Source organism: Haliotis asinina, chromosome 16 (genome assembly GCF_037392515.1).
Source record: "Haliotis asinina isolate JCU_RB_2024 chromosome 16, JCU_Hal_asi_v2, whole genome shotgun sequence".
NCBI lineage: Eukaryota > Metazoa > Mollusca > Gastropoda > Lepetellida > Haliotidae > Haliotis > Haliotis asinina.
This window is the reverse complement of record NC_090295.1, coordinates 41,225,220-41,251,057: the sequence shown is the minus strand read 5'-3', so window position 1 is coordinate 41,251,057 and position 25,838 is coordinate 41,225,220. Positions and strand designations below refer to the sequence as shown.

Sequence of the window (25,838 nt, the reverse complement as noted above, 5' to 3'; positions counted from 1 at the left end):
ACAGTGTACATTCATCCAGTTACAGTAGTCTGCACCAATAGCTTATAGCCCTTGTGGTGTACACAAGCTTTTTAACTTGGAGAGGGATTCTGCCACATTCTCCTCAAACAATAGCATTGTTTGCAGTTTGAGAAACCTTTCGCACATTGTTGCTGTACATCTTCAATAATTTTACAGCATGAGGTCCCCTATATTTCTTCACACTTACACACCATAGGAACAATCATAGCATTAAATATCATATTAATCTTGAGGTTATTTTATTTTCAACTTTCTTTTGACATGTGCACAGTGCCTTAACATCCTTTTTACTGTGTGCACCAAGAGTAGTTAGTGCTTTAGTAGAAATAAGTTTAGGTGTTAACATACTACCCAGTATCTATATAAAGATATTATTTCTAGATACACACCACAAAATTAAGATGTAAAAAAATAAAATCACAATAATGAACTGGTCAACAAGTACTGAGCAAAATACTCAAAATTCAAAAGCAAAATCACTGATGGTGAGTTAATTTATGTATGCATGCACTGATGTAAAGTATAATAAAGTAAAGCCAAAAGTTCAGAGCAGCCTTTATTTTTTTAATTTTATTTATTAACTGATATCTATCTGAATAATTGCTGATGTCAGATGATTTGTATCAGATGTACTCTAAGAACACCAGGGTTATCATGCTCAAAATAATCAAAGTACACTGATACTGGTTTCAAGCCACAAAAAATACAGTTCTCATGACAGGTTTCATAGGTAAAAACCACCCTTAATTCAACAGTTCAGAAACATTGGAATGTTTACCTATCTTATAAGTTCTTCCCTTACATGTATGCCAATGTATTAACATACTAATCGTACCATTATTTTTGTGTATTCAGTTTAGGAATATAAAGTATCAAATTCATTTTTTGAGCTGTAGATGTGTGTGTATTTTTGTAGATTGATAATTTGATTCACTATGTTTATTATAATCATAAACGTTTCTGAATGATACTGGCATATGCGTTAACTGTTTCATTTTCTTTTGTAGAGGCTAAATATCTGAAGGCCAAACCCTAGCTGCCATGAACCTCATTCATATCAATCTAAGCGCTTTACCTTGTAATTTCACAAGGCCGTCGAAACATATATCCGCCAAACCTACCCCGACGCGATGGATGGATGACACGGGACGTATTGGGCGATATTTTCGTCATCAAATGTGCTAAAATGAAGATGCTAACTATTTCCAATCAGTGTGGTCGTTCAGATCTATGTTTCATGTGTACGATTTCGTGGTAATAGCGAGCTGACACGAAGTATAAAAGCACGTGTCGGTGATGAAATTACGACTCGTGTCATTGTTTACATATCGCCTATGTAACGACGATTTTCGTGTCTCGAAACTGCTTAAATAACGTTTTCCAACACTGAAAGTAACGATGGCCGTTGTTCTGGTGACGTACACTTTGCCATAGTATCGATGAAAATGCTATGAAAAACTTCCGTCCTCGGATTTTTCTATAGTAAATGTATGGCATGTCTCCCTGCAATGAACGCCGCCATGCGGCAGTGGTTGCCTGGGTCAGTGTCGGAGCGTTAGCGCAGGCGCATCAGACCCAGGGAACCAGGCTGCAGGGTTGGGGGTTCGGTAAAGTGAGTGAGTGAGTACTGCTTTTACGGCGCTTTTAGCAAGATTCCAGCTATATACAATATCACTGAGGGAGGGTTCGTTAGAGGTGAGTTCTGTGGATTGTGCTGGACTGCAGAATTGGAACCATAACTGTTTCGAACATTATCAGACAAAGAAGCACAGAATATGGCATTGGGATAGACTTATTAGACTATATAACAGGGAAAATGAATGCCTTTCTGATACCACATTAAGTCAAGATGGGTAGTATTGAAAAGGTCATCTTTTCACACTGACTCTATAGTGTAGGTCAGTTATGGACGTTGACTGGTTCCCTTCATATTTAAAAGTTTTAAACTGCCTCTCAAAGAAGCACCAGAACGAAACAGAAGAACGATTCTTGTTTCAGAATATACATTGGCACCTTGGCAAACAGTGTTTGTGCGAGTGTGTGAATTAATATAAAGGGATACCCTCATACTTCATGTCTCTCCTGACACAAAATGAAATATTTATTTGTAGGCAATACCGTGGTCGTTCAATCACCAATTCAACTTTTACATGTATTTTGTCTGTTTAATTAGCAGTACAATATAGTCATCAATACTGCCATGTGGAGGCATGCAGTGACAGAATGTAAAATGCGATGTCCATTGTCATGAAGAGAATTAAAATAGTGGATATCGATGGCGGTATAGCCAAGTAATCGACCCTGGGCTTTTGTCGTTACGCTATAACTATCTGACTGCCCAGTATATCCATATATCGTTGAAACACACCAAACGTGTCACGTTCAATTATAGAAAAAAGTGTGAACATTGCGATCTAATTGCGTCGTTTACCCACTAGACTCACTTCTCGGTGTGGAAAAGTTGAAATTGTACAGTGCCTCACAAATAATTTGTTCTATTCATCATGATGACAGAAAATGCTCAGTGAAGTCTATGTGTGCCCAATACAACATCCATACATACTCCACATATTCAAACAAGACAGAGCAGTTTAACGGACACAGCACTGATATGAATGCAGCAACAGCACATGGTGATTCTTTTCGGTCGTTGTGTTGGGGTCAGTGTGGTGACGTTCCTGCCCTATACATACAATGCTGTTGTGATAGGACCAGTACACACCAGATCTCAAGATTGTCCTCATCCCTTGGAGTTCAGTACGTTTTGTCTAAGGTCACCCGAGATTGAGTTGATATATTTAAAGAATACACTCGTGTCATAGTAAAAGAATATTTTATTGTTATAAGTATATGGAATATGTACAGAGCTGTATGTAAAAGATTCATGTTCATGGTCCTGCTTCACGTGGTGAGGCAAGCACTACGACTGTGTCCATCCTGGGACAATATTGAAGACACATCACATCGGCAACATGGCAGCAATATTGTCACGATATTCTGATGAGCAAACACAAATGTACACCGACAAATTCGTCGAAAATACTATGACGAAATTCTAATGAATATGATAAAACTCAACAATATTGCTGCCATATGTTCCGGACGATAAAAACGAACGTTGCAATTATAACACTGCAGCATCGTTGTCACGACGGTGTGGTGGAAGGTAGGCAGTATTGCAGCCATATTGGATGTAGGAGTTGAAGGTGATACATATTCTGATGAATTGACAGTAAGTGAGAGTAGGACGGTGAACAAACTGGAAGATTATGTTGGGGTAATCTCTATTATTGTCTCCATTACTAATACCCACCACATTTTACATGTGTTCTTTCACATTTATGTAAGTGGTGTTGATAGGTCATGTCTCATAACTACACGTGAGTTCGAATCCCGGGTGGGACTCAACCCAATCAATACTTTAGTGACAAATGAGTCTCAAATATAACGTTTGGCAAGATACGTTGACATGAAACTGACCGCCGGTCAGGACATTCACTGTTACAGACTGACACCATATTTTCTAGCAGGGTGTGGAACATCAAACAACAGCCTTTGTTGAGATCCAGTAACCACGCACAGCACCAAGCCATTCCATCACATCACATGTTCCCTCGACTTCTTGCCCTCCCAGATCCAATCTGTAAAATGTAACATTATCATTCGACAACAAACAAAACATAAGACGTACAAATCATATAAATAACTACGACTGGATCGTGTTTCCTTTGATATTTATGACGATTTTAAAAGTGGCGTCATCGACATTGTCACCTTCCAGCGAACACACATTTTGGTGCGCATCTACTGTCACGGAAATGGTATCAAAATGGATGGACTGGTGGTCACACGTTGCCTTGGAACAAGGAGGTTAGTGAGTGAGATTAGTGTTGCGCCGCACTCAGCGATTTTCCAGCTATATGGCGACGAACATTATCTACGCGTTTGGGATACGGAGGCGTGTGTCAAGCAATCAGCTAGGCTGACCACCCGATCCTGTTAGTCGCCTCTTATGAAAATCAAGGTTAGAAAATCAATTCAAGTATAGGTTACTGAACACTAATTCTAACCCGGGTCTTCATTGGTGTAGACAAGCATTGAATACTGAACATCAACTCTAACCCGTATCTTCACGGGTGTAGGCAAGCATGGGTTTCCTGAAGATCAGCTCTAACTCGGGTTGTAACGGGTACAGACAAGCACGGGTTACTGAAGATCAATTCTAACTAGGATCTTCATGAGTGTAGACAAGCTGAAGATTAATTCTATCTCGGATCTTCATGGGTGTGGACAAGCATGGGTTACTGAAGATTATTTCTAACCCATGTGTTCATGATGATGACTGCCGACACAACACAGAATTCCCTGAACATGACTGGCACTTGTTTGATAAAATATTTCAAACTGTCAATCAAGTACATGCCAGTCGATACATTCACATGTATGCAAATATTATTGTACATTGTAAACACGTATCTTTCGATTCACTGACACGAATCACTCATTTCAGTGAGATTTCAGATTTAATTGGACGGAACGGTGCCTCGGTAGTTATTACAACTCAAACAGTGGAACATTTGTCCTACATTACATGCTAGCACACATACAGCAGATGGCAAGGCATAAAATGAGGGTGTCGGTACATTACACCAGTTATTACAATGGCCATTAACAACTCCTGGTCAGTCAGCTGTCATGCATGTTTACTGACAACCTATCACAGAAAATGCATCGTGGGGTAGACGTTAATGGCGATATGTTACTAAGCAGCAAAAAGTCGACATATGTCACAGGTGAAGTAATTAAAAGAAATGTGTAGGCGTTAGCTGAGAGATTCAGTGCAATAGTGTACCCGTTAGTTTAATGACGTGATAATAGGGTTTTGATTGTGTCACAGCTGTATGTCTAATTATGAAAGTCGTACCAACCTACATCATGCACATGCACGTAATAATACAGAGGGTGCATATATAATAATATATTTTTTATAAATAATAATTACAGGGCGTGTTGGGGACAAAGTGGATGAGAATCAAGCACCTGCTCCCCTGTGTAACACACTATTAAAGTCCGTAACTGATGATAGCAGTGTAGACTACAAGTAAATGAAAGAAGTCTTTCATAACCATAATCGACTTAGAACAAACCTCTTTCAGAAATACAACAAAGTCTCAACCCACAAACCCAAGCCTTTAATGCATGCATGCAGAGGAATCATGGCCGTGAATCCTAAAATAGTAAATGCATTCATGCATGCCTGAAGTGGAATGATGCCCGTGAATAATAAAGAAGGTTAGTACGTGTATGCATGCTTGCAGTCGAATCATCCGTGCAACCGAAAACAAGTTTATTCTTTTAGTGGTATCAAACTCGTGGATCCTTAAATAAGTTAGTTCTTTTTTAAGCGTGCATGCAGGTGAATCAAATCTGTCAACCCTAAATTAATTTAGTACTTTAAAGATGCATGTGCTTGAATCATATTCGCGGATTGGATGGTATGCAAGCACACTGTGGACTCATGGCCGCGAATGGTAACAAAGATTAGTGCACTCATGCATGTATTCAGTGGAACTACGGCCTTGAATTTGAAAAGAAGGTGAGTACATATTTGCATGGTGCATCCATGCGAACCAAACCCATACTCACACCCCATGACAAGCAGTCACTTTAGTCGCAGTCGTCGTCCCGAGCGTTCATCAACGACGTCTCCTCTTCACGCTTACCTTCAACGTTGCCGGAGGAGGAGTTCTGTCCGCTGGATGAAGAGGGGAATAGAACTAACGCCACATATATCCCGAAACCTGAAGCGAGATTATATCCAACTCAGTGTTATTTAATGATAGCACATACCATGGGTTAACAATAATTATTTATTATTATTGTCGGTGTGATTGTAATAGTGAAGGTATTACTGATACATTTAACATAGACTGGCATCACGGCCCGGCACTGTAAAGGTATAGCTCTTGTTTACTTGCCGTTAATAGATGTGCATGAGCGAGTATCTCTTGGTCAGCTGTATGACAGTATGTCAACTTGATTCTCGGTGGAACGTCGAGGTGATGCAGTGAGTTAGTGTGCTAGCTTGATGTGGGCGAAAGCCTATGGTGATTTAGATCTGAGTGTGTGAGTGAGTAAGTGAGTTTAGTTTTACACATCACTGAACACTATTCAAGCTATATGGCGGCGGTCTGTAAATAATCGAGTCGGGACCAGACAATTCAGTGATCAACAGCATGAGCATAGATCTGCGCAATTGGGAACCGATGGCATGTGTTAACCAAGTCAGCAAGCCTGACGACCCGATTCCGTTAGTCGCCTCTTACGACAAAGATGGGTTACTCAAGGCTAATATTCTAGCCCGGACCTTTACAGGTCAGGTGATATCACAGCGAATTTCGCGTGTCAATAAACCAAGCATGTTTAATAAAGCTCCATTTTCAATCGAGAATCGGATAATCCAGCCGTTTTCAGCGTATTATTGCTGACTCTTTTCATCATATTCATAAACTGTATCAGCATATAGTAATAATATTTATCGACCGCCTCATATTTAGAGGTACGATGGTCATGACAATATAGTGATTCTCGCATCACCTTTGTTTTATGCCGTATTCTGATGTTCTAGCTGTGTGGCGACCTGTCACTAATCGAGTCTGGACCAGATAATCCAGTGATCAACCTACATGAACATTGATCTACGCAATTAGGCTATGATGACACATGTCAACAAAGTCAAACTGCAAGATGGCCCTATACCGATAGCCGCCTTTCACGACAAGCATGGGATACTGAAGATCAGTTCTGGCCGGGATCTTCGCGGATCTCTCCCGTATCACCCTCCTTATGAACGGCTGTAAATATGAACACACAAATTCCGAGCAGTCAGTAAGATTTCAAGTTTTGTTATCAGTGACATACCCAGAGCAACAAGGATAATGTAGCCGACGACCCCCGTGACGTTGGCCGCCGCCGCCAACAGCACGATATTGATGACGATGGACAGGACTGGAAGATAAGGCACCAGTGGCATCTGTTTAAAGAACATTGCAGAGTGAGTGAAAGCTGCAATGTTTTAGGCCGTGGTAGTTATGACACCGTTCAGGTGTACAACGCTGATGAAACATATGAGCACGAGGAAGGTCCTCAGACCAAAACAAAATAAATCATGACAAATCTGGGATTTGAACCTAGAACAGGGTACTACGGCTGGGCACTGCAAGTCGTGAACCTTGTTGTATGTTTTGCATTTCGTGACCGTTGTATATTTTGCATTCCCTGACCGTTGTATATTTTGCATTTTCGTGACCATATATTTTGCATTTTCGTGACCGTATATTTTGCATTTTCATGACCGTATATTTTGCATTAACACTGTATTAACACTATCACATCGACCTCTACTAACACAATGACAGGGGGCAAGTATACGTTATCTTGCTAGGACGCCAAGCTGTCACGAAATGGCACAGTGTGTTTCAATCTATGATAGAAAGAAAACACTATGACGCTGAATACATGACCTCTTGTACTATGCCGCCCACATACTACCAGCCACTATTTTGCAAACAAAACATCGCCCCAGAAAGTTCTGGGTAACAGAATGTATGAGGTATTCAGTGTCTTCTGTCGTTGTTGAACACTGATTGGCGCAATAACTTGACCAAAATGTCACAAATATCACCTTTGAGTTTTCTTACCATGCTATCATTTAGGTATTTTTCCCTCGTGACAAAATGTATATTTAGAGAAATTGCATCACATGCCATGTGTTTCACATATGATAAATCACACTGAGATGTGTCAATTACTTGAACATTGTCTTGGGTGTTTCATCTATTAAACTTGTCTTCACTTGTTAATGAACGGTTTTTTTCACAGACCCGGGGTCGCAATTCAGACAGGTTTGTTGACCATCAGTTTTGTTGTTCTTTTCTGTGACGTCTCTCTAATCATCTAATTATCTTACTTTGAACGTTTGATGGTTGTTTGTATAATGTCGGAGTTGGCAATGTAACAGTTACATGGCGAAGTATGTAAATTTGGACCAGGCAATCCAGTGATCAACAGCATGAGCATCGATCTGCGCAGCTGGAAATCGATGACATATGTCAACTAAGTTAACGAGCCTGGGCACCCGACACCGTTAGTCGCCTCTGACGTCAAGCATAGTCGCCTTTTATGACAAGCATGGGTTGCTGAATCCCTGCTCTACTCCACATCTTCACGGGTCCTGAACGCCTTCTGAAGACCAGTTCTATTCCAGGTCTTCACGGAATATGAACATTTGTAAATGACCTAAGCTTCATTTGTTAACCCACGTTATCTTATACAACAGGGTTGCCTTTACACCTTACATGTTAACACCAGGTGTCAAGGGCAATCATTGCGTTGTTTTAATGCTAAAATTCGATGACTGCGCCATAACTGGTGTATGTTGGGAATGACAACATGGGCTCGTGTTATATCTAGATTAGTCTTCGCTAAAGGATTTGTACATGTAGACCCATTAGTCATTGATCCAAATAGACTTTTAAATACATAGACTATTATGTAAACGGTCACGGGGAACATGTTAACTCGAGAGGGCCAATGGGGTAGCCAAGTAGATAAAACCACTCGTTATGCCATAGACCATGGGTACAGTGCGTGAAGCCTTTTTCTTGTGTTCCCTGTCGGAAAATGACTTTAGTAATCGTCCCTCCATTTATAAACACTGTAATATAAGGGTGAATGAAAAATATGTACTGTATGATTGTGTATATTTTGTAACTGATAGAAAGTGTAAAATTCCAAATGGTAGTAGTGGCGATCATAATAACGTTTCAAAACTAATAATGTTATGAAATAATAGCATATTTCTGTTAAATCTTGCTATTTCCTTAAACATGTATACGAACGTTAAAGCAAAATGAAAGTAACCCTGTAGAATGGTATATTCGTATATGGCGTTTTTACAAATAAATATCTTGAATTTTCAAAAATTGGTGAAACGACGCTAAAAGTGACGTAAGCCTAAACTCACACTATCACCGGTTCAGGAGTATGCAATACTTACCCTGAAGCCGCTATGTTTAGCCGGTCCGGTCTGCGTTGCCATCAGCGCTGTAAGGAACACTATTAACCCCAGCAGAAGTCCTAAACACACGAACGCCAACGCGCGCCCGTGCAGCAGGTCGTCAGTACCACTGACGAGCTGAAGTCCCAGACCCAGTGATGTGAACACAACAAGACACACGAGATACAGCAACCCTATTCTGTCCGCTAAGCCACTAAACCCTGTTCTCGGTTCACTTACTCGGTCATCACTTGACAGTAGGGGTTGTTCGTCCGAGCTAACATTTCGGTTTTCTGAACACCCTGATCTAACATTACGTTCCTCTTTCCTACTAAGTAATAGAATGCCGTTTGATATAACGAAACTTAGAAATATTGATATAACGTTGAAGCTGACAAGGTTGGAAATGTCGAAGAGAAGGGCGAATAGAGACACAAGGAGACCCATAACAACTGTAGCCCTGACTGGCACCTTGGTGGTTCTGTTCACTTTGAGGAAGGCCTTCATGAAGAGTCCGTCGCTCGACATGCAGTACACATGTCTTGATAAATTATATAGGTTTAAGATATTAAGGTTGCTGATTCCTAACGTCGGACCTATACTGACGACATATTTCGCCCACTCTATGTGCTTGTAGGCAAACGCAGATGGAAGAGGTGCCCGAACGTCAATTTTTGAGTAGGGTACGAGGAGGATGAGTCCACAGGATGACCCCACGTACAGCAGAGTTACAATGAGTAATTCTGAGAATATTGCTCTTGGGATGGATTTGCTAGGCGTCTTGCACTCTTCCGCTGACATACAGATGATGTCGAATCCTTGAAATGCATAGAAACAGGCTGCAGTTCCAGCCAGTACTCCACCGATGCCATACGGCAAGAATCCTCCATGTTCGGTGTTGGTGATGTTCCTGAAGTCGCCGATAACTAGACCCATAATGGTGACGAACAGCAACACGCATACCGACACACCCGCCAACAGGGTGCTGATGAAAGCGGAAGCTTGGACTCCAAGGGAGATAATTATGATCACCACGATCTCATATGCGCATGCCAGGAAGTCCAGACTTTCACTAAATGGCGGCCCGAGGGTGACCTTTCCGAGAGCTTGGACTGTGGATTCGTGGACGTTGTTATTGAAGAGCGAGTCGAGGTAGCCACTCCAGGCCCTTGCTGCAATGGCACCACTTGTGATGTAACCTACAGAAACAAGAAATAAGTATACTGCATGCAGCTGAGACAGTACTCACTGAAGTGGGGATTACGGTTAAGAATCGATCTCCAGCAGTCTGGTTTAGGCTCAGACGTTTACAGACCGGTCTCATGACCCTTGAAGGTCTGGGGTACAATAGGCCCTCAGCAACTCATTCTCGTCATAAACAACGACGATGCCTCTCATAGGAGGCGACTAACGGGATCGGGTGGTCATGCTCACTGACTTGGTTGACATATGTCATCGGTTCCCAATTGCGCAGATCAATGTTCATGCTGTTGATCATTGGATCGTCTTGACCAGACTGGATTATTTACAGACCGCCGCCATATAGCTTGAATTTTACCGAGTGCGGCGAAAACTAAACTCACTCACTCACAGACTGGTTTGACTGACCTATGTATAAGTATAAAATTATTGTGAGTAAGTACTTCATTACTGGCATCTTTCAGTTTACCTGTAGGACTACATGAACCATGAAGCTCAGGAAGTGAACCCAGACAAAAGCCAGAGGAAATGAAACGGGAACAGAGTGAGCAAATGAACCAGGAATAGAGGGTAAGGTAACCCAGGCCATGAGGACATGAATCCAGACCTAAGGTGGTGACAGTGAACCCAGACCTAAAGCGGTGACAGTAATTCCAGATCTAAGGCAGTGACAGTGAACCCAGACCTGAGGCTGATGATGTGAACTCAGTTTTCAGATTTGGGACGTGAGCCTAAACCAAAGGATAGGGTATTGAAACCACACTGTAACCAGACCTACGGGTGAAGAAGTGAACCCAGACATCAGTATGCGACCCAGTCCTCGTGCAATAAACGCCAACGCTACTGTTCTATGGTTGTGTACCTTTTACACTTGACCATATTTGGTTGATTGTTGTTTAATGCCGCACTCAGTATTATTCCAAGTGCAAAGTGACGGTCCGTAAATAATCGAGTTTGGACCAGACATTCCGATTGTCAACAGCATGAGCATCGATCAACGCTATATGGATGACACGATGACAAGGGTCAACCAAGTGACCATCCGATCCCGTTGGTCGCCTCTTACGAGTATGGATCAACTTTATCCCGGATCTTCATGGGTTCACCAGGGACTATTTAAGCAGGTTCAGTTATCAGGTTGTCTATAGTTCAAATCACAATCGATATCAACCCGTGACAGCAGCTGTGACCAGTACAGGCACAAAAATATTGATAGAATTTCCATACCAGCTGTGCTTTTTCATGTAGAACGAAAACAATGCAGAGTGATATTAGAGAATAATTTATCAGCACATAGACATATGCTGACGTGTGATGTTTTATTACGTGCACGAACTGATACCCGCCACGTTATATGGATGTTCCAGTACAACACAATTCATTCCACATCACGGTTACGGTTGATGAGCCGAGTATCTGGTTTCATTGCGGTTTACTGTGTCTACTGAGATGTGTCATCATAGAAAAGCTGAGTTTGGTTTAACGTAGCGGAATCCTTCGAGAGATAATACTGCATTTGAGCTGAGAGTTTAAGGACGCGGAAGTGAGTGAGGTGTTATGTCCACACAAGTGATGAGACACGGGAGATCGGGTATGGATCTTCCAATTAAATATTCAGAGCTTGTCATTTTCACTTTCAAGGTATTTGGTGTATATACAAAAAGCAATTGTCTGACACGACTGGGTCATTCTTGGTTCCTACCCCGCTTCCTACCCTACTTTGGGACCTCCCCTATACTACACCACCGTCCTCTCCTCGACCTGTAAAGATCTGAGTTTGAATTAGGCTTCAATAACCCCTGCTTGTCCCAAGAGGTGAATAACGGGGTTGGTGGCCAGGCTTGTTGACTCGGTTGACTCGGTCATTGTTTCCCAGTTGCGTAGGGAGATGTTTATGCTATTGATCTCTGGGTTGTCTGGCCCAAAGTTTGTTATTTGCATAGCTGGGGCATCAGCGTTAAACAACACACATGCAAACGACCTCTCCTCTGAAGTGCATGTACCTACCCACAAGGGCCATCCAGCCCACAAGGAAGGCCAGCAGCTCGCAGGCACTCTCATAGACGTAGGTATAACTTGCACCGGTCTTAGGTATCCTTGCGCCGAACTCCGCGAAACAAATGGCGTTAATGACAGTCACCAAGCCGGCCAAGAGGAAGGACAGTAACACACCTGGTCCTGGTGGGTAAACAAGGCTTGACGGTCAGTCAGTAATTCTTTCAGATTATGGACTTTCGTCATGACAAGCGTTCACGTTATGGTATATTCCAGGAAGGGTAAATGTATTTCATATTCCACAGTGCCGCTTCATGTGTTTACAACACAAAGACTATTACAGGAAGTCACAATGCTAAACAAATATTGCAAACTGATCAACAACGTACTTCATGATTGTTCGACATGCAGTTACTATATTGGGTTAATGCTACCCAAATAGGACATATGTACATACGTAAAGCTACAAACATGAGGATTTGAACAACTGATCAATAAAATATATTGAGTTAGGTAAACATGACACATACTGCTGGGATAAGGATTGGAATTGAGTGGGCGTGTAACGTTCCGAATACCCCTCACGCTTATGCCCAAGTCACGCCTTGATTAACACTCTTTATGTGAAAGCCGCACCAGCATGCAAGTGGGTAATTGTCTACAGCCAGCATTGATTTGACATTGCACAAACACGTACGTGACGTGTCCTTCAGTCATAACACGATATGTCGGTTTGATTAGGAGGAAAGTCTGATGTGTTGCAGAATTTCTGCCAGAATCGGCAAAGACATACAAAGGTATTTTGCTTTAACGTTTTACTCAACAGACAATTTACAGGATCACAGCTGGTTCCATTTCACCGACTTACCCGCCTGAACGAGGAACAAAGAAGAGAGATTGTCTGATCTGTTTCACGTTTACATACATGCATGAATAAATGAGAGACAAGGAAGAGGGGTTCTGGTTTTGTTCTGGTTTGACTTGGTCAATTCCTATATATCGAGCCATATTCAAACAGTTGCACATGATGTTGATCACTGGATTGTCTGGTCCAGACTGGATTATTTACAGACCGCCGCCATATAGCTGAAATATTGCAGCGATGCGTAAAACTAAACTCACTCACTATATCATTTCACAGGTATCTTTCGTGACCGGCATAGGCCTCAGGCCTGGAAGCTCCTTTAAGAAGTTAACAACAGCCTTAGTAACGCTTTCGAAAGGGTATACGTAGAGTAGTAGTATGGCATTATAAGTTGTCCACTGGTCACGAAATGAACATGGGTTGATGTATCCTAGATGTTTGTTTCATTTCTCAACTCATTGGCCCAGATGAACTCATTGGCCCATTGGCCCAGATTTATCGTATTGAACATCTCACTGTTGCTCTTGAATTGACTGCAGCCATCGCTTGATTTTTCAGACGACAAGAAATATGGAGAAATCTTCCTTCCATTGATTTGCATTCGCAAATATCGGTATTTTTCGTCATTTAGTGCTATTAGAGATACATAATTATTACATCGAAGCACCAAATGAGTTCTGCATTCACAGTGGGCTACATTAAAAATGTTACTCGCTTGTAAGCGGGGTATATTGAAAATAACAGGTGAGCACTCGTCCCGTCAGAAAACGATATTTATGTGTGAGGCAAGATAATTCCTAATGTGAAACAGATATGATAAATTTATTATGTCTGGCGGAATTCCCTAGATGAATCAATATGCCAATACACGTACCGTTATGCGTGGTCTTAAGGGGAGGATTTTGCGGGGTCTATTTAGAAGTCTCAACAGCAAGATGCCTGTCTAGTCACGCACACTGAAATGCATTGTATTTTAACAACACATCATTTCAGGTCCAGATCCAGTATCCCTGACCACTGACTTTCTTAACATAATGTCTCACCTGCATATTCTTTGGCAGCCACGCCCACCAGGACGTATATCCCCACCCCCACCGTGCAGCCCACACCCATGAATGTGAGGTGGGTGGTAGTGAGGCATCGCTTCAACTCCGTGCTGTGGTCGTGCTCCGAGATGACCTTTTTTTTCCTCATCCGGTTCAACAGGTACCACAACCTTTCCTTCGAACCCCCCATTATTGACAGTGACGGATTTCTTACCCCCGCATCCTGTAGACAGACAGACAGACAGACAGACATAAAATTACGGAAACCATTATTTTTAAAGACAACTTTGAAAATATTACTAGTATGTAATCTGATGCAGCGAACGTCACAAAACTAGATTTTACCTGTCGAAGTCAACTTCTAACGTCCTCTACCACTTTCCCCTGTTGTGTGTATTAAGGGAGTATGTTTGCGCGTTTGCTACAAGTGAACAGTTTTAAAGTCATAACTGCGCTCTTGAAACCTGTCAGCACGATTATGGCTTTCCGAGCCTAGAAAGAAGCAATTATGACAAATATGGGATTCGATCCAACAAAAGCCAGAAGGAATCAACTCTGCATATAGAAATGCTCGCCATGTAAAACGCGAAAGCTAGTGAAAGAACATACGTAAGCGCACATTCATTCAAGCTCAGGCCTCATATCCGAATCGTCCGAACTAATCAACCAGCTGCGATGTAACGCCCTCAGAGGCTCAAAACGTAACGGCAACCAAAAGCCATGATTAAAATCAACTAGTCATCGAACTACATATGATCGATGTGCAAAATATTAATATCATAGCTAAAGCCTATTTTGTAATGTTGCAACTACAAAAGAATGATATAAAAACAACGCCAGTGGCAGTACATGTGATTATTAAACAACACGTATTGTAGTTTCGCCACAGCATTGTCAGTACGTTCATTCTGCAACATTCAACACGCCAGCCTATACAATTTGGTTACCGTTCAACGTTCAACCAACAGGATGCACACTGACTGCCGTCAGGTCTTTTGACGAGGAACTCCACATTTTAAGAAATCACTGAATAATTTCATATATTTTGTCACATTGATGCTTTTAACGTGTCATATCTACATGAAAAATGCATCATACTGACATGTTCAGAAACACGAGGATATTGATACACACCTGAAACTGTATCCCATGAACAAAGTAACAGCTTTCGTAGCCATAATATTCACACCATCAGTCAGAGGAGAACGGTCTAACATATGGCACTGCGGTGCCATATACTTATCTATCCATATCTATCCATATCTATCCATGCCACGCTTGCATTTTACGGACTGACAGTTGATACGAAATGATCCGTGGAGGATACTGGTTTCGGTTCTCTAGGACAGGACGCAAACAGGCGAACACGGGGACACAATACATACCAGATGGCAACGGCAGTTGGCTCGTTGCATCATCTGTAATGTGTGTTAAAAGCTCTGTAAATTGTACGGTTGTGTATGATGTAATGGCGAATGAATTAAGTATTAAAGTGTTCTCTTGAAACAGTGGTTTCGCGTTGTAAATTTAGCAATGCTTTCTTTCTCCCCAGACATTCCCTGAAGCTTAAAATTAATCTTTTGACGTGTGCAGAAGTAGGTAATTTAAGCGATAAAACAGCTGCAATTCGAACATTGCCATGTTCGTCACGGAGACAGAGTGCTTAGCCACAAGTGACTCATCATTAGTGACATTTCCTTAGACTCACATATTAATTAACTGTTGCAAGAATAATTTTTATTAACTGAGTGTATGTTTCATCTTTCCGTTGATTTCTGTTCCCAATGATACCTGAATAAATACCATAAGTAAGTTAAACTCAAGTTTAAACTATCCCACAGACAGCCCTGTTGAACCTATATGTGCATGTAGCTAGCTTTTGATGATTTCCCAGCTGGTAGATAAGCATTGAAAGCAATTGGCCGAAACTAAATTTGTGAAAACTATTCTTGCAAGAAATAATTAGCAAGCAAGTATATGGGAATTTCACTCACTTATGACCAACTTCTGTGGCTCTCTGACTAATAAGTTAAACCTGCTATAGTATGCAGTGGTTGTTGCATCACATAAACATCACAATACAATTGTTTTCATCGTTAGTGACAAAGTATGTCACGGTGACCTAATACAGTGTATTGTTCACTCGGCAGTACAGAGCCAGGTGTGACGTCATTTCCGTTCTTTAACTGGCACTGTATGGCAACTATCCACTATCATAATCCTATCACAGCTTTCAATGCCAATGTAAGGTGATGGAGTAACATTGTTGAGCAAGGTTGTGCTTGTATTAAATCGTTTCTGTTCAGATTCATAACCCTGTGTTTTGACATTAATTGGGGCGGTAAGGTAACCTATCACTAGTGGCTAAAGCGTTCGCCCGACTGGCCGAAGGTCCGGGTTCGATTCCCCACATATTTGTGGGTACGATGTGTGAAGCCCGTTCCTGGTGTCCAGCGCACTAATATTGTTAGAATATTGCAGAACGCTGCGTAAAACAACATTCAGTCACACACTTTGACAGCAATTACTTGTTCATTAGTTGAGTAATTGAATGTGTTTACTAAGAATACACATATTTGTGGACATGGTCAAGCTATGTATCTAGTCACAGTCATGTCTTTTTCCAGTTTCACAATTCGGGAAGAGCGACACGAAACATATTTTTAACTGTGATCGCCTAAATGCTACAAGATCTCGGCAGTAAATGTGAGAGCTGGTTTCATCCAAGCCTGGTCCCATTTATCACAGCAGAGCGTGACCCTTCCCTGTTGAGTATTCTCTGCGTGTTTACCGTTAAACAAACCATGAACATATTTTCTAAAACGACCGTGAGCTAGACGTGCTTCTGATCTAACAGTGTGTGACGGATTACGGAAAGATTGTGCTGAAACACTCCTATAGTGCATTCACTCGGTATAATGAAAATCTCAGTATATATCTGCTGGAGTGCGTCATTGTATAATAACAACAATAATTATAATAATAATAACAACGCAGTGAACGATACATCAGATCTATGAACGCTGAACACACAGAGAACAGAGTGAATGGGAGAGAGGGAGAAGGAGAGAGAGACACAGAGAGAGAATGAAAGAGAGCAGATTCACGCACACATACCTATCCCGTCTCCTGTTAAAGAAAACTGCATGGTGTTTCATGGCCCAAATAACCAATATTGCAGTCGATTATTGTGTACCAAACGCTGTAGGCATCATATGTCCACTTAAAGAATGAATTCACATTTAAAATTCATTAATTATGCGAACACTAGTGACAGATGTCACGCTTCATATTGACTCCGTTACCATACATTGCATATCAATAATATGAGTCAACAACTGGACATCAGCTGCTGAACGAAACACACATATGCACGCAGTCCAGATCGGAAGATTCAAGTGTCAAGACCTATACACTAGACATGGATATTACAAAACATGAACAACATACACTATCTGCGCGTGGTCGCTACAGTTCTTATCCTATACTAATATTAGAGTCATGGGAGATTGTGTTTTTGAACAATGAAATCAGTGCATGAAATTGTGTCTAAAATGTCTGAGATGTTGACCACTTTGATGAAACGCAAGAGCATAATGTGCTTTCAAAACTTGAACATTAATTGTAACGAACCTGGATTCAGACACGGGCCCTCGTGTCTCTGTGAAGATTTAAGACAGAACAAAACGTTTGAGATGACTCCCTACCCCTTTCGAGTAGCGTGTCGCCTACAAAAATTTAAACTTAATCCTAATGTCTACAAAGGCATGAGAGTCTACGGATTCTGACCAACAACTACTAACTAAAGTCTTCTATCTGACGGCACCAAGAAAGGCAACTCAGGACAACGTTGAACCAATTGTAGTGTCTGATGCCGTTCGCCCGTCTGTGCACCTAATCAACAGATTGAACATACCAAGTCAGAAATACCTGCGAAACAATCTTTGATCGAATATACATAATGAATATCGACATAACCAATATGAATTTCTATTTCATTGCTGATTCAGCAACGAGTGGTTTGAAGGTATCGATCTCCGAACAGCTGTGCTATGATAACCTTCAAAGATAATATTAGTATCCCTACATCCTTCAGATGCGGGATACGGCCGATATACCAATTTGTATACATGAGATATCAGTTTCCGATATGGTTACATACACCCATCAACAATGCGTGTTTCATGACAGAAACAATTTTAGAGACGTCCATTGTTCCCAATGGGTGTCAAATAATATTTAGTGTGAGTGATTTGGGGTTTTCGCAGCTTTAGCAATATTCAATCAATATCACAGCAGGGAGACACCAGAAATGGGTTTCACACATGGTACCCAAGCGGGGAATCAAACCCAGATGCATGACGTTACGATCGATCGCTTTAACCTCTAGGCTACACCTGTTTAGAACTGTATTATAATGTAACTATTGAAATACAGCCATAAGGACACATATCTCAAAACGTTTTTTTTGTCTTTATTGTATTAATGATTAACGTTTTGACAAAAGTATTAGCATTTTTTCATAAATACCAATTTGACAAATAGCTATCGAAGCAGATAACGTGATTTTCACATTGCAGCTGCTCGGGGGGAACAGGAACGGCCGTTTCGTCTGTTCTCGAAGCAATCAGTTCAATAATGTCGAAGTACAAGGAGGTCATGTTTTCCACACAGGCAGTTATTAACCTGCCTCGCTTATATTTTCTATTCTGGTGGATCACTGAAAATTGGTGACGATATCAGGTGTTCGGATAACTTACTTTGAAAATGAGACTTATGGCATGTGCAGGGCATCCGGTGCTAGGAGATAGATGTGTTACACATTGTGTAATATATGGATGTAACACCCATGTAATGTATGGATGGGATACTGTCAGCATAATTTAATCATATTAGTACAACACTTTGAAACCAAGCTCGCACACCGACACGCACACGCACACGCACACGCACACGCACACTCGTAACGGAGGACTTTGAAGTGTCAATGTATTTATACGCATGAATACATACATGTGTTATGGATCACATGGTTTCCCGTTGAATGAGAGTTAAAAGGAAGATTTTATCCGTAAAACGGAATTGGTGGGTGTGGTCCTAAAACCAGTGCTTGATAAAATGCGCAATGGTCGCGGTCTGACATTGCGATCCCCTGTCACAGTACCATAGAGTCTTATCCTATCCAAAAGTTAATAAGTGAAAGTGACCCACCCATATATATAATTATATTAGCAAAGAAGATTTTTCACTGACACCATCCTTCCACGCATACCACGTTTCCGCTAATTTGAACTCTGGAAATCCGTTGAAGAAAAAAGCCTCAGAGCGCATGTTACATGAAATACGGTACATTCAGACAATGATCGAATGGTTACAATATTTAGTACGGTTTATTGCTTCGTTGCAAATATTGAACCACGCCAGTTAGGAACGTTCCACCCTAAAACAAACAAACGCTGAGTATGAAGATTGAAAATGTAGCTGTATTAAACATGCTTGATTTACTGACAAAAATTCGCCGTGGTATCACCTGACCCGTGAAGGCACTGACTAGAATATTGGCCTTCAGTAATCCATGTTTGCCATAAGAGGCGACTGACGGGATCGGGTGGTCAGGCTCGCTGACTTGGTTAACACATGTCATCGGTTCCCACATGCGCAGATTGATGCTCATGCACTGGATTGTCTGGTTCAGACTCGTTTAAATACAGACCGCCGCCATATAGCTGGAATAGTGCGGCGTAAAACTAAACTCACTCATTCACTTGACTAAATCGAGGAAAGCCGGTAACTTGGCACGACGCATATTTGATATACAGCTCAAATCTGACTCATTCAACTGTCACGGCACTGGCGATAATTAAGATACATCCGATATGCAACCATAAGCTGTATTATAGGAGAGACATTATGTAGTGATTAATGTTCACGTTCAAGCCAAGCAGCCCCAAACTTGGACTGATGTAACTTGTTATAGTAACAGACTTAGAATTATCCTATGCTTATGTGCATGTACATGGACAATAAAGTATTCACAGCGAAAGTTTGTGGTTAACAATGTGACATATGGGAATATGCATACACGCTATCGCTGTAATAATAGAAACATAAGTACCACTGAAAATATCACGTAATAAGTGTGTGCAACATTTATATCAAAGTGTTCGACAGTCCTGTTACTGACAATTTCTGTGTCACCATGTACTAAATCTTTTTAGTGGCCTTGCTCGACTGCGCGCAGAACTTGAAATAGATTATCTGCTGTGCATGTTTACCCGACTTCATGTCTGAGCCTCACGATTTAACCGCTATCGCCCGTGTCAAATGTACCTCGCTATTACAACAAAAGAACACCGCCATAACGTTTTCTGTTACAGTATGACGAGTAAACTTGGCCACGTGGCAAGGCAACTGAACGCAGGCAGAAGAATGTGTCCTATTAAATAATCATGAAAGAATCACTTGATTCAAATTTACCTTACCTTAGTACAGTACAGTGAACATGGCGCTGACGGACTGCAGATGATCTAGGAAAGAATATTCACTACGATAACAGCATACGTGCCTTCTTTGACCTTTGACACTGCAGGTTTGTTTACCGGGAGTCTTCCGTGTACTGGTGACGTATTATTGACTGGACGAGTCTATTTCAGAGTGGGGGCAGACGCAGTCAAACGTGACTGAGTTGACAGACCAGCTGGTTCAAGCTGACTGTCCAGAGCTGGCTCTCTCTCTCTCTCTCTCTCTCTCTCTCTCTCTCTCTCTCTCTCTCTCTCTCTCTCTCTCTGTCTCTCTGATACAAAATAGATTCTCTCTCTCTCTGAAAAGAGAATGGGACTGAGGATGCAGCCGTGACGCAAACCAACAGGACAACCATATTAGTCTATTTAACCCGACTCGCAACGGACACAGGACTTATGTTTGAGTATATTTCCTTCATTACTTTGGTACTTCAGTACCAAGCAATATTCAACAGATAGGAGGGCGTGAGTATGTGTGCGAGCATTTCTCTCTCTCTCGCCCGATCGATCGATCGATCGAAAGGCCGGAGATCTTTCTGGTGCCCTGTGAATGCCATCATCTGCCCCGTATGGTCTTCTTCACAGTGCTAAACTTGTCGTGAAGAAGGATCGGGTGAATGAAGCTTGCCATTGTATCCCAGCTACATAGGTCGATGCTCAGTATGCCGATATCTGTTCTACTTGGTGCAGACTCGATTATTTCGTGACTACCGTCGGGTAGCTGGAACATTATGTGGCGTTATAGAACACAAGGATTTCGACAATTCCATCCCATGAATGTTATCTCAATCATCAGTGAGCTTTGCTTCATCAAGAATTTAGTGAGAGTGACATGTTGGCAGGCAGTGGATGAACGGCTTTCCTTCAATTCTCCCAACAATTCAGTAATCGATGATTGTCGTACAAGGCGCCTAACGTGATCGGCAGGCTCGCTGATCAATGCTCATGCTGTTGATCACTGGGTTGCCTGGTCTATTATCTACAGATGGCCGCTATATATCTGCAATTTCGCTGATTGCAGCCTCAAACAACAAACCAACCAACAATCTCCCACCAGCCCTGCTTTTCATTTCGACGTGAAATAATGTTTCTCCTCGAGTGATCTTTATCACTTACTTCATGATTGACCCTTATGGTATCTGCATCTTGGGCGAAGTTCAGTTAAACCATAACCTGCAAATTGAATTTTTGCGACATCAAGGACTAAATTCAGCAATTTTACAGTAGATCTACACTGAAAGACAGTCAGGAAAGTTGATATGCCCTGTCTCCCTTTCAGTTTGAAATGTCTGGTAATACCCAAGTAAGGTTGCAAATACGTTTATGTGACCATGTGTGACATAAAATCTACAAAACCACGAAGTCAAATCAGATGAAAAAATATGTTTAATAACACACATAGTGAAGATTAACTCATACATTTAATCCTATGTCTTTTAGATGTACACAAAGTGTTAATTTAGAATGCATTTAATTCATAATATTAAACAATATTCTAGCTACAAATAAATATACCTTTCAGAAAAAATATATTGGCTCTCAAATGTGTACGTTTCGTACTAAGGAACCTAAGACGATTATTCATTTACTTTGTGTACATGTCAAATGAATAAGTGAAAAGATGACTGGCTGGCACAATCTAATTTTTGAAGGCACAATTCTTTTTCAAATGGTGCATAACTTGGGGATAGGGTGGGGTGGGTTGGGTGGGTGGGGGTAATAATAACCCATTAGATGCAATATGCTTGATTGTAAAACAATCAATCTACAGATGTAACAGAAAAAACATTCAGCATATGCAAAGAGAAATTGTAAATTATTACGATCTGATGAAATTTCTTGACTTTTCAAAATGCCAATTTTCAACCTTTTTTATACATAGCGGTCATCCTTCCATACCCTCTTCGCAACTTTCGACAGATAACATTTAATACTGAATGTTTATGGTAAAAAGTTCAGTTTTGAATTTCAATGAAATAACTGTTGCATTAGACGGCATAACAGGTGTCCATCCTGCAAAATGCGACTGAACGTACTGTGTACATTGTTATGCTATGCGATGTAACCATACTGTACAACATTACCTTTGGGCAAATAAAAAAAATATACAATAAATATTTCTCCTCGCGACTGTGGTAACTAATGCTCTGATGTGATAACAATAACATACCATCACACAAACAATGTAAATCCCACCAGCCTGAGCTTTCTAGATCTTCATCTACATCTAGGACACAAGGCGTTTTATACGTTGTAGTGGGGGTACAGCATTCACAGGAAAGCGACTTGATCCACATCAGAAATTCAAACATGCACAGTCAATACGGCAACAGTGAATAACATTTATCTAATTTATATGTGGTTATTTTTTTCATTTGAGTGTCCGCATGCTGGATGAGGCTGGAGATAAGTCACTCAAAACACATTACCTTTGAACAGACTGTGACAGATGTATTTGCCTGTTGGAATTCAATGCTGAACACATAAGCGTCAAAAGTGGTCATAAAATACATGTAACAGTCCGGACTGACGGCCTGCGATGTCACCACTTTTTAACATGAATATTCATTTCTCTACGACTCAGTGAACAGACTCCATACTGGACTGTGGCAGTTGGATCCTCTTCTAGTCCCAGGGTAACAACAAGTAGGACCTTTGCACATTTAAGATATGAAGGCAATCTGTGGACAGACCCTCCACCAAGAAAACAACAGGGGGTCATAAGCTTCAGTTGATGGTCAGTCTCCTTGTAGTCCTTGGTATCCACAAACAAATGCTCTCACTCAAAGATGGTCGTCTTCATTCTTCTAATCCTAGAGCATTTATATTTATTCTCAGTTGTACAAAGGGGTATAATCGTCGAGGTGACCGCAATTCCCACACCTTAACATGGATTTACGGTAGTTTTAGCGGTAAGTTTGTTTTGTACAACGGCATCTAGTACCTATCCAGTAACACCCTGGAGATTTCCAGCTATTGTGCATCGCAGATCGCTTGGACACCCACGGTCGTATATTCAAGCGTTCTAGATATATAGTACCTAGTACCCCAATATTTCCAGGCATGTCAACTCCACATACGTGCTTGGATTGTACGTTTTCACCAAAGGTACATTCTGGACTTCACGTTTTCTTTCACACAGGACAGTCCAGGATATTACTGGAACAGACTCTTAAAAACAACACTCACAGCTCACTTTTCGCCACGGGGTAACTTCACCGTTTCATCTCACTCATCATTTAGGACCTTTCATATTTCATGGAAGGGGAGGGGAGGATATATTTATGGATCATCATCCTCATCGCCACACACCACACACACCACACACACCACACACACCACACACACCACACACACCACACACATGGTCTATGTGGGCAAGTGCTTCATCATTTGTATTGTGGCCAAACGATAACACGTCTCTGTGTCGACGACCAGGCGGTGCTACGTGGCCTGCTAAACATGGTTCCATACTGGCAGACCAGACAGACTGACGTGGCCTGCTAAACATGGTTCCATACTGGCAGACCAGACAGACTGACGTGGCCTGCTAAACATGGTTCCATACTGGCAGACCAGACAGACTGACGTGGCCTGCTAAACATGGTTCCATACTGGCAGACTAGACAGACTGACGTGGCCTGCTAAACATGGTTCCATACTGGCAGACCAGACAGACTGACGTGGCCTGCTAAACATGGTTCCATACTGGCAGACCAGACAGACTGACGTGGCCTGCTAAACATGGTTCCACACTGGCAGACCAGACAGACTGACGTGGCCAGGTAGACATGGCTCTATGCTGACAGACGAGGCAAACTGAAGTGGACATATAAACAATGATCTATGGTGACAGACCAGGCAGACTGAAGTGGATATGTAAATATGGCTCTACGCTGACAGGCCAGACAGACTGAAGTGGACATATAAACATGGCTCTATGCTGACAGACAACGGCAGACTGAAGTGGACATATAAACATGGCTCTATGCTGACAGGCCAGACAGACTGAAATGGACACATAAATAATGCTCTATGCTGACAGACCAGGCAGATTGAAGTGGCTAAGTAAGCATATCTCTATGCTGATAAACCAGGCAGACTAAAATGGACATACTGACATGCGTCTATGCTGACAGACAACGGCAGACTAAAGTGGACATATAAACATCGCTCTATGGCGACAGAACATACAGACTGAAGTGGACACATAAACAGGGCTCTATGCTGACAGGCTGACAGACTGACGTGGACAACTAAACTTTGCAGCTAGAATGATTTGACCAAGTTATTAATATGTATAAATATTCAGCAGAGTTAAAATGGCCAGATAAACATGACGTTGGGAGACCGAGGAATCATGTCACGGCCATGGTGACAGGTATCTGTACTGACAGATCAGGCAGCACGAAATATCCATGTCGACACAAAACTTTACTGACAGAACAGCCAGCGTGATGTGGCTAAACACATACAGTTTCAGATCACGCGTTCACTCAGACGGGTGGTTCGGTGTGGTGATACCATCACAACTGACGACACATTAAAGCAGCGCTTCTCTCATGTTTCACAACACAGTGTCCCACATCGACATAAACCGCCGTTGTGAGCAGATGTCCATTCTCCGAGTCAGTTGTCATCAGTCTTCCTGTGTACAACACCTCTTGATTACTAGACGCAGGAGGCAATTACAGACGCCCCGAGGTGATATGGATGTATTTTAACGCCAGCTGTTTTGGCTATAACTGGTGACCGATTTTTCGAGAGTCATCCTGCAATATATAACTGAATTACTTGTGCTCATTCAGGAAGTTCGATCTTTCTTTCCTGCTTAAATCTAATTATTCACCACAAAACAAAGTACGAGTTTCAGTTTGTCTGCAGCATGCAGTGATCAATGAGTTCAGCAGACATCTAAATCATCTACGACTAGTCTAGCGGCGGTGATGCAAGTGTTGAGACGTCCACAGTGAGCTATACTTTCGCGTGTCCAGATATGTACATTTATCACCCAAAATTGTGTTCCAGGGGAGATATAGCTTCTGTGAGATCAGACGAAATATCAGATGTCGTCTTGACAGTATATGTTGCACCAATGCCCTCACAATGCTATGACGTCATGAATTTGATGA

General features: G+C 41.6%; 1 protein-coding gene across 5 annotated transcripts; it reads right to left on the bottom strand.

Annotated features, from left to right (window-relative positions):
* Window positions 1–2,837: 2,837 nt before the first annotated feature.
* On the bottom strand, window positions 2,838–20,806 carry LOC137267877 (cationic amino acid transporter 4-like). Of its 5 annotated transcripts, none has more exons than XM_067802318.1 (7): window positions 20,668–20,806; window positions 14,183–14,408; window positions 12,287–12,457; window positions 9,080–10,278; window positions 6,943–7,054; window positions 5,668–5,822; window positions 2,838–3,662 (listed from the first exon to the last, which is right to left on the bottom strand). In XM_067802318.1, the coding sequence occupies exons 2-6, from the start codon at window positions 14,373–14,375 to the stop codon at window positions 5,689–5,691; spliced, it is 1,809 nt and encodes a 602-aa protein (XP_067658419.1). In that variant the 5' UTR covers window positions 14,376–14,408; window positions 20,668–20,806; the 3' UTR covers window positions 2,838–3,662; window positions 5,668–5,688. The 5 variants fall into 5 exon arrangements, with proteins under 5 accessions (XP_067658419.1, XP_067658420.1, XP_067658421.1 ...); XM_067802319.1 differs by having other exon boundaries at window positions 5,745–5,822; XM_067802320.1 differs by lacking the exon at window positions 20,668–20,806 and adding an exon at window positions 15,320–15,422 and having other exon boundaries at window positions 5,745–5,822.
* Window positions 20,807–25,838: the final 5,032 nt, after the last annotated feature.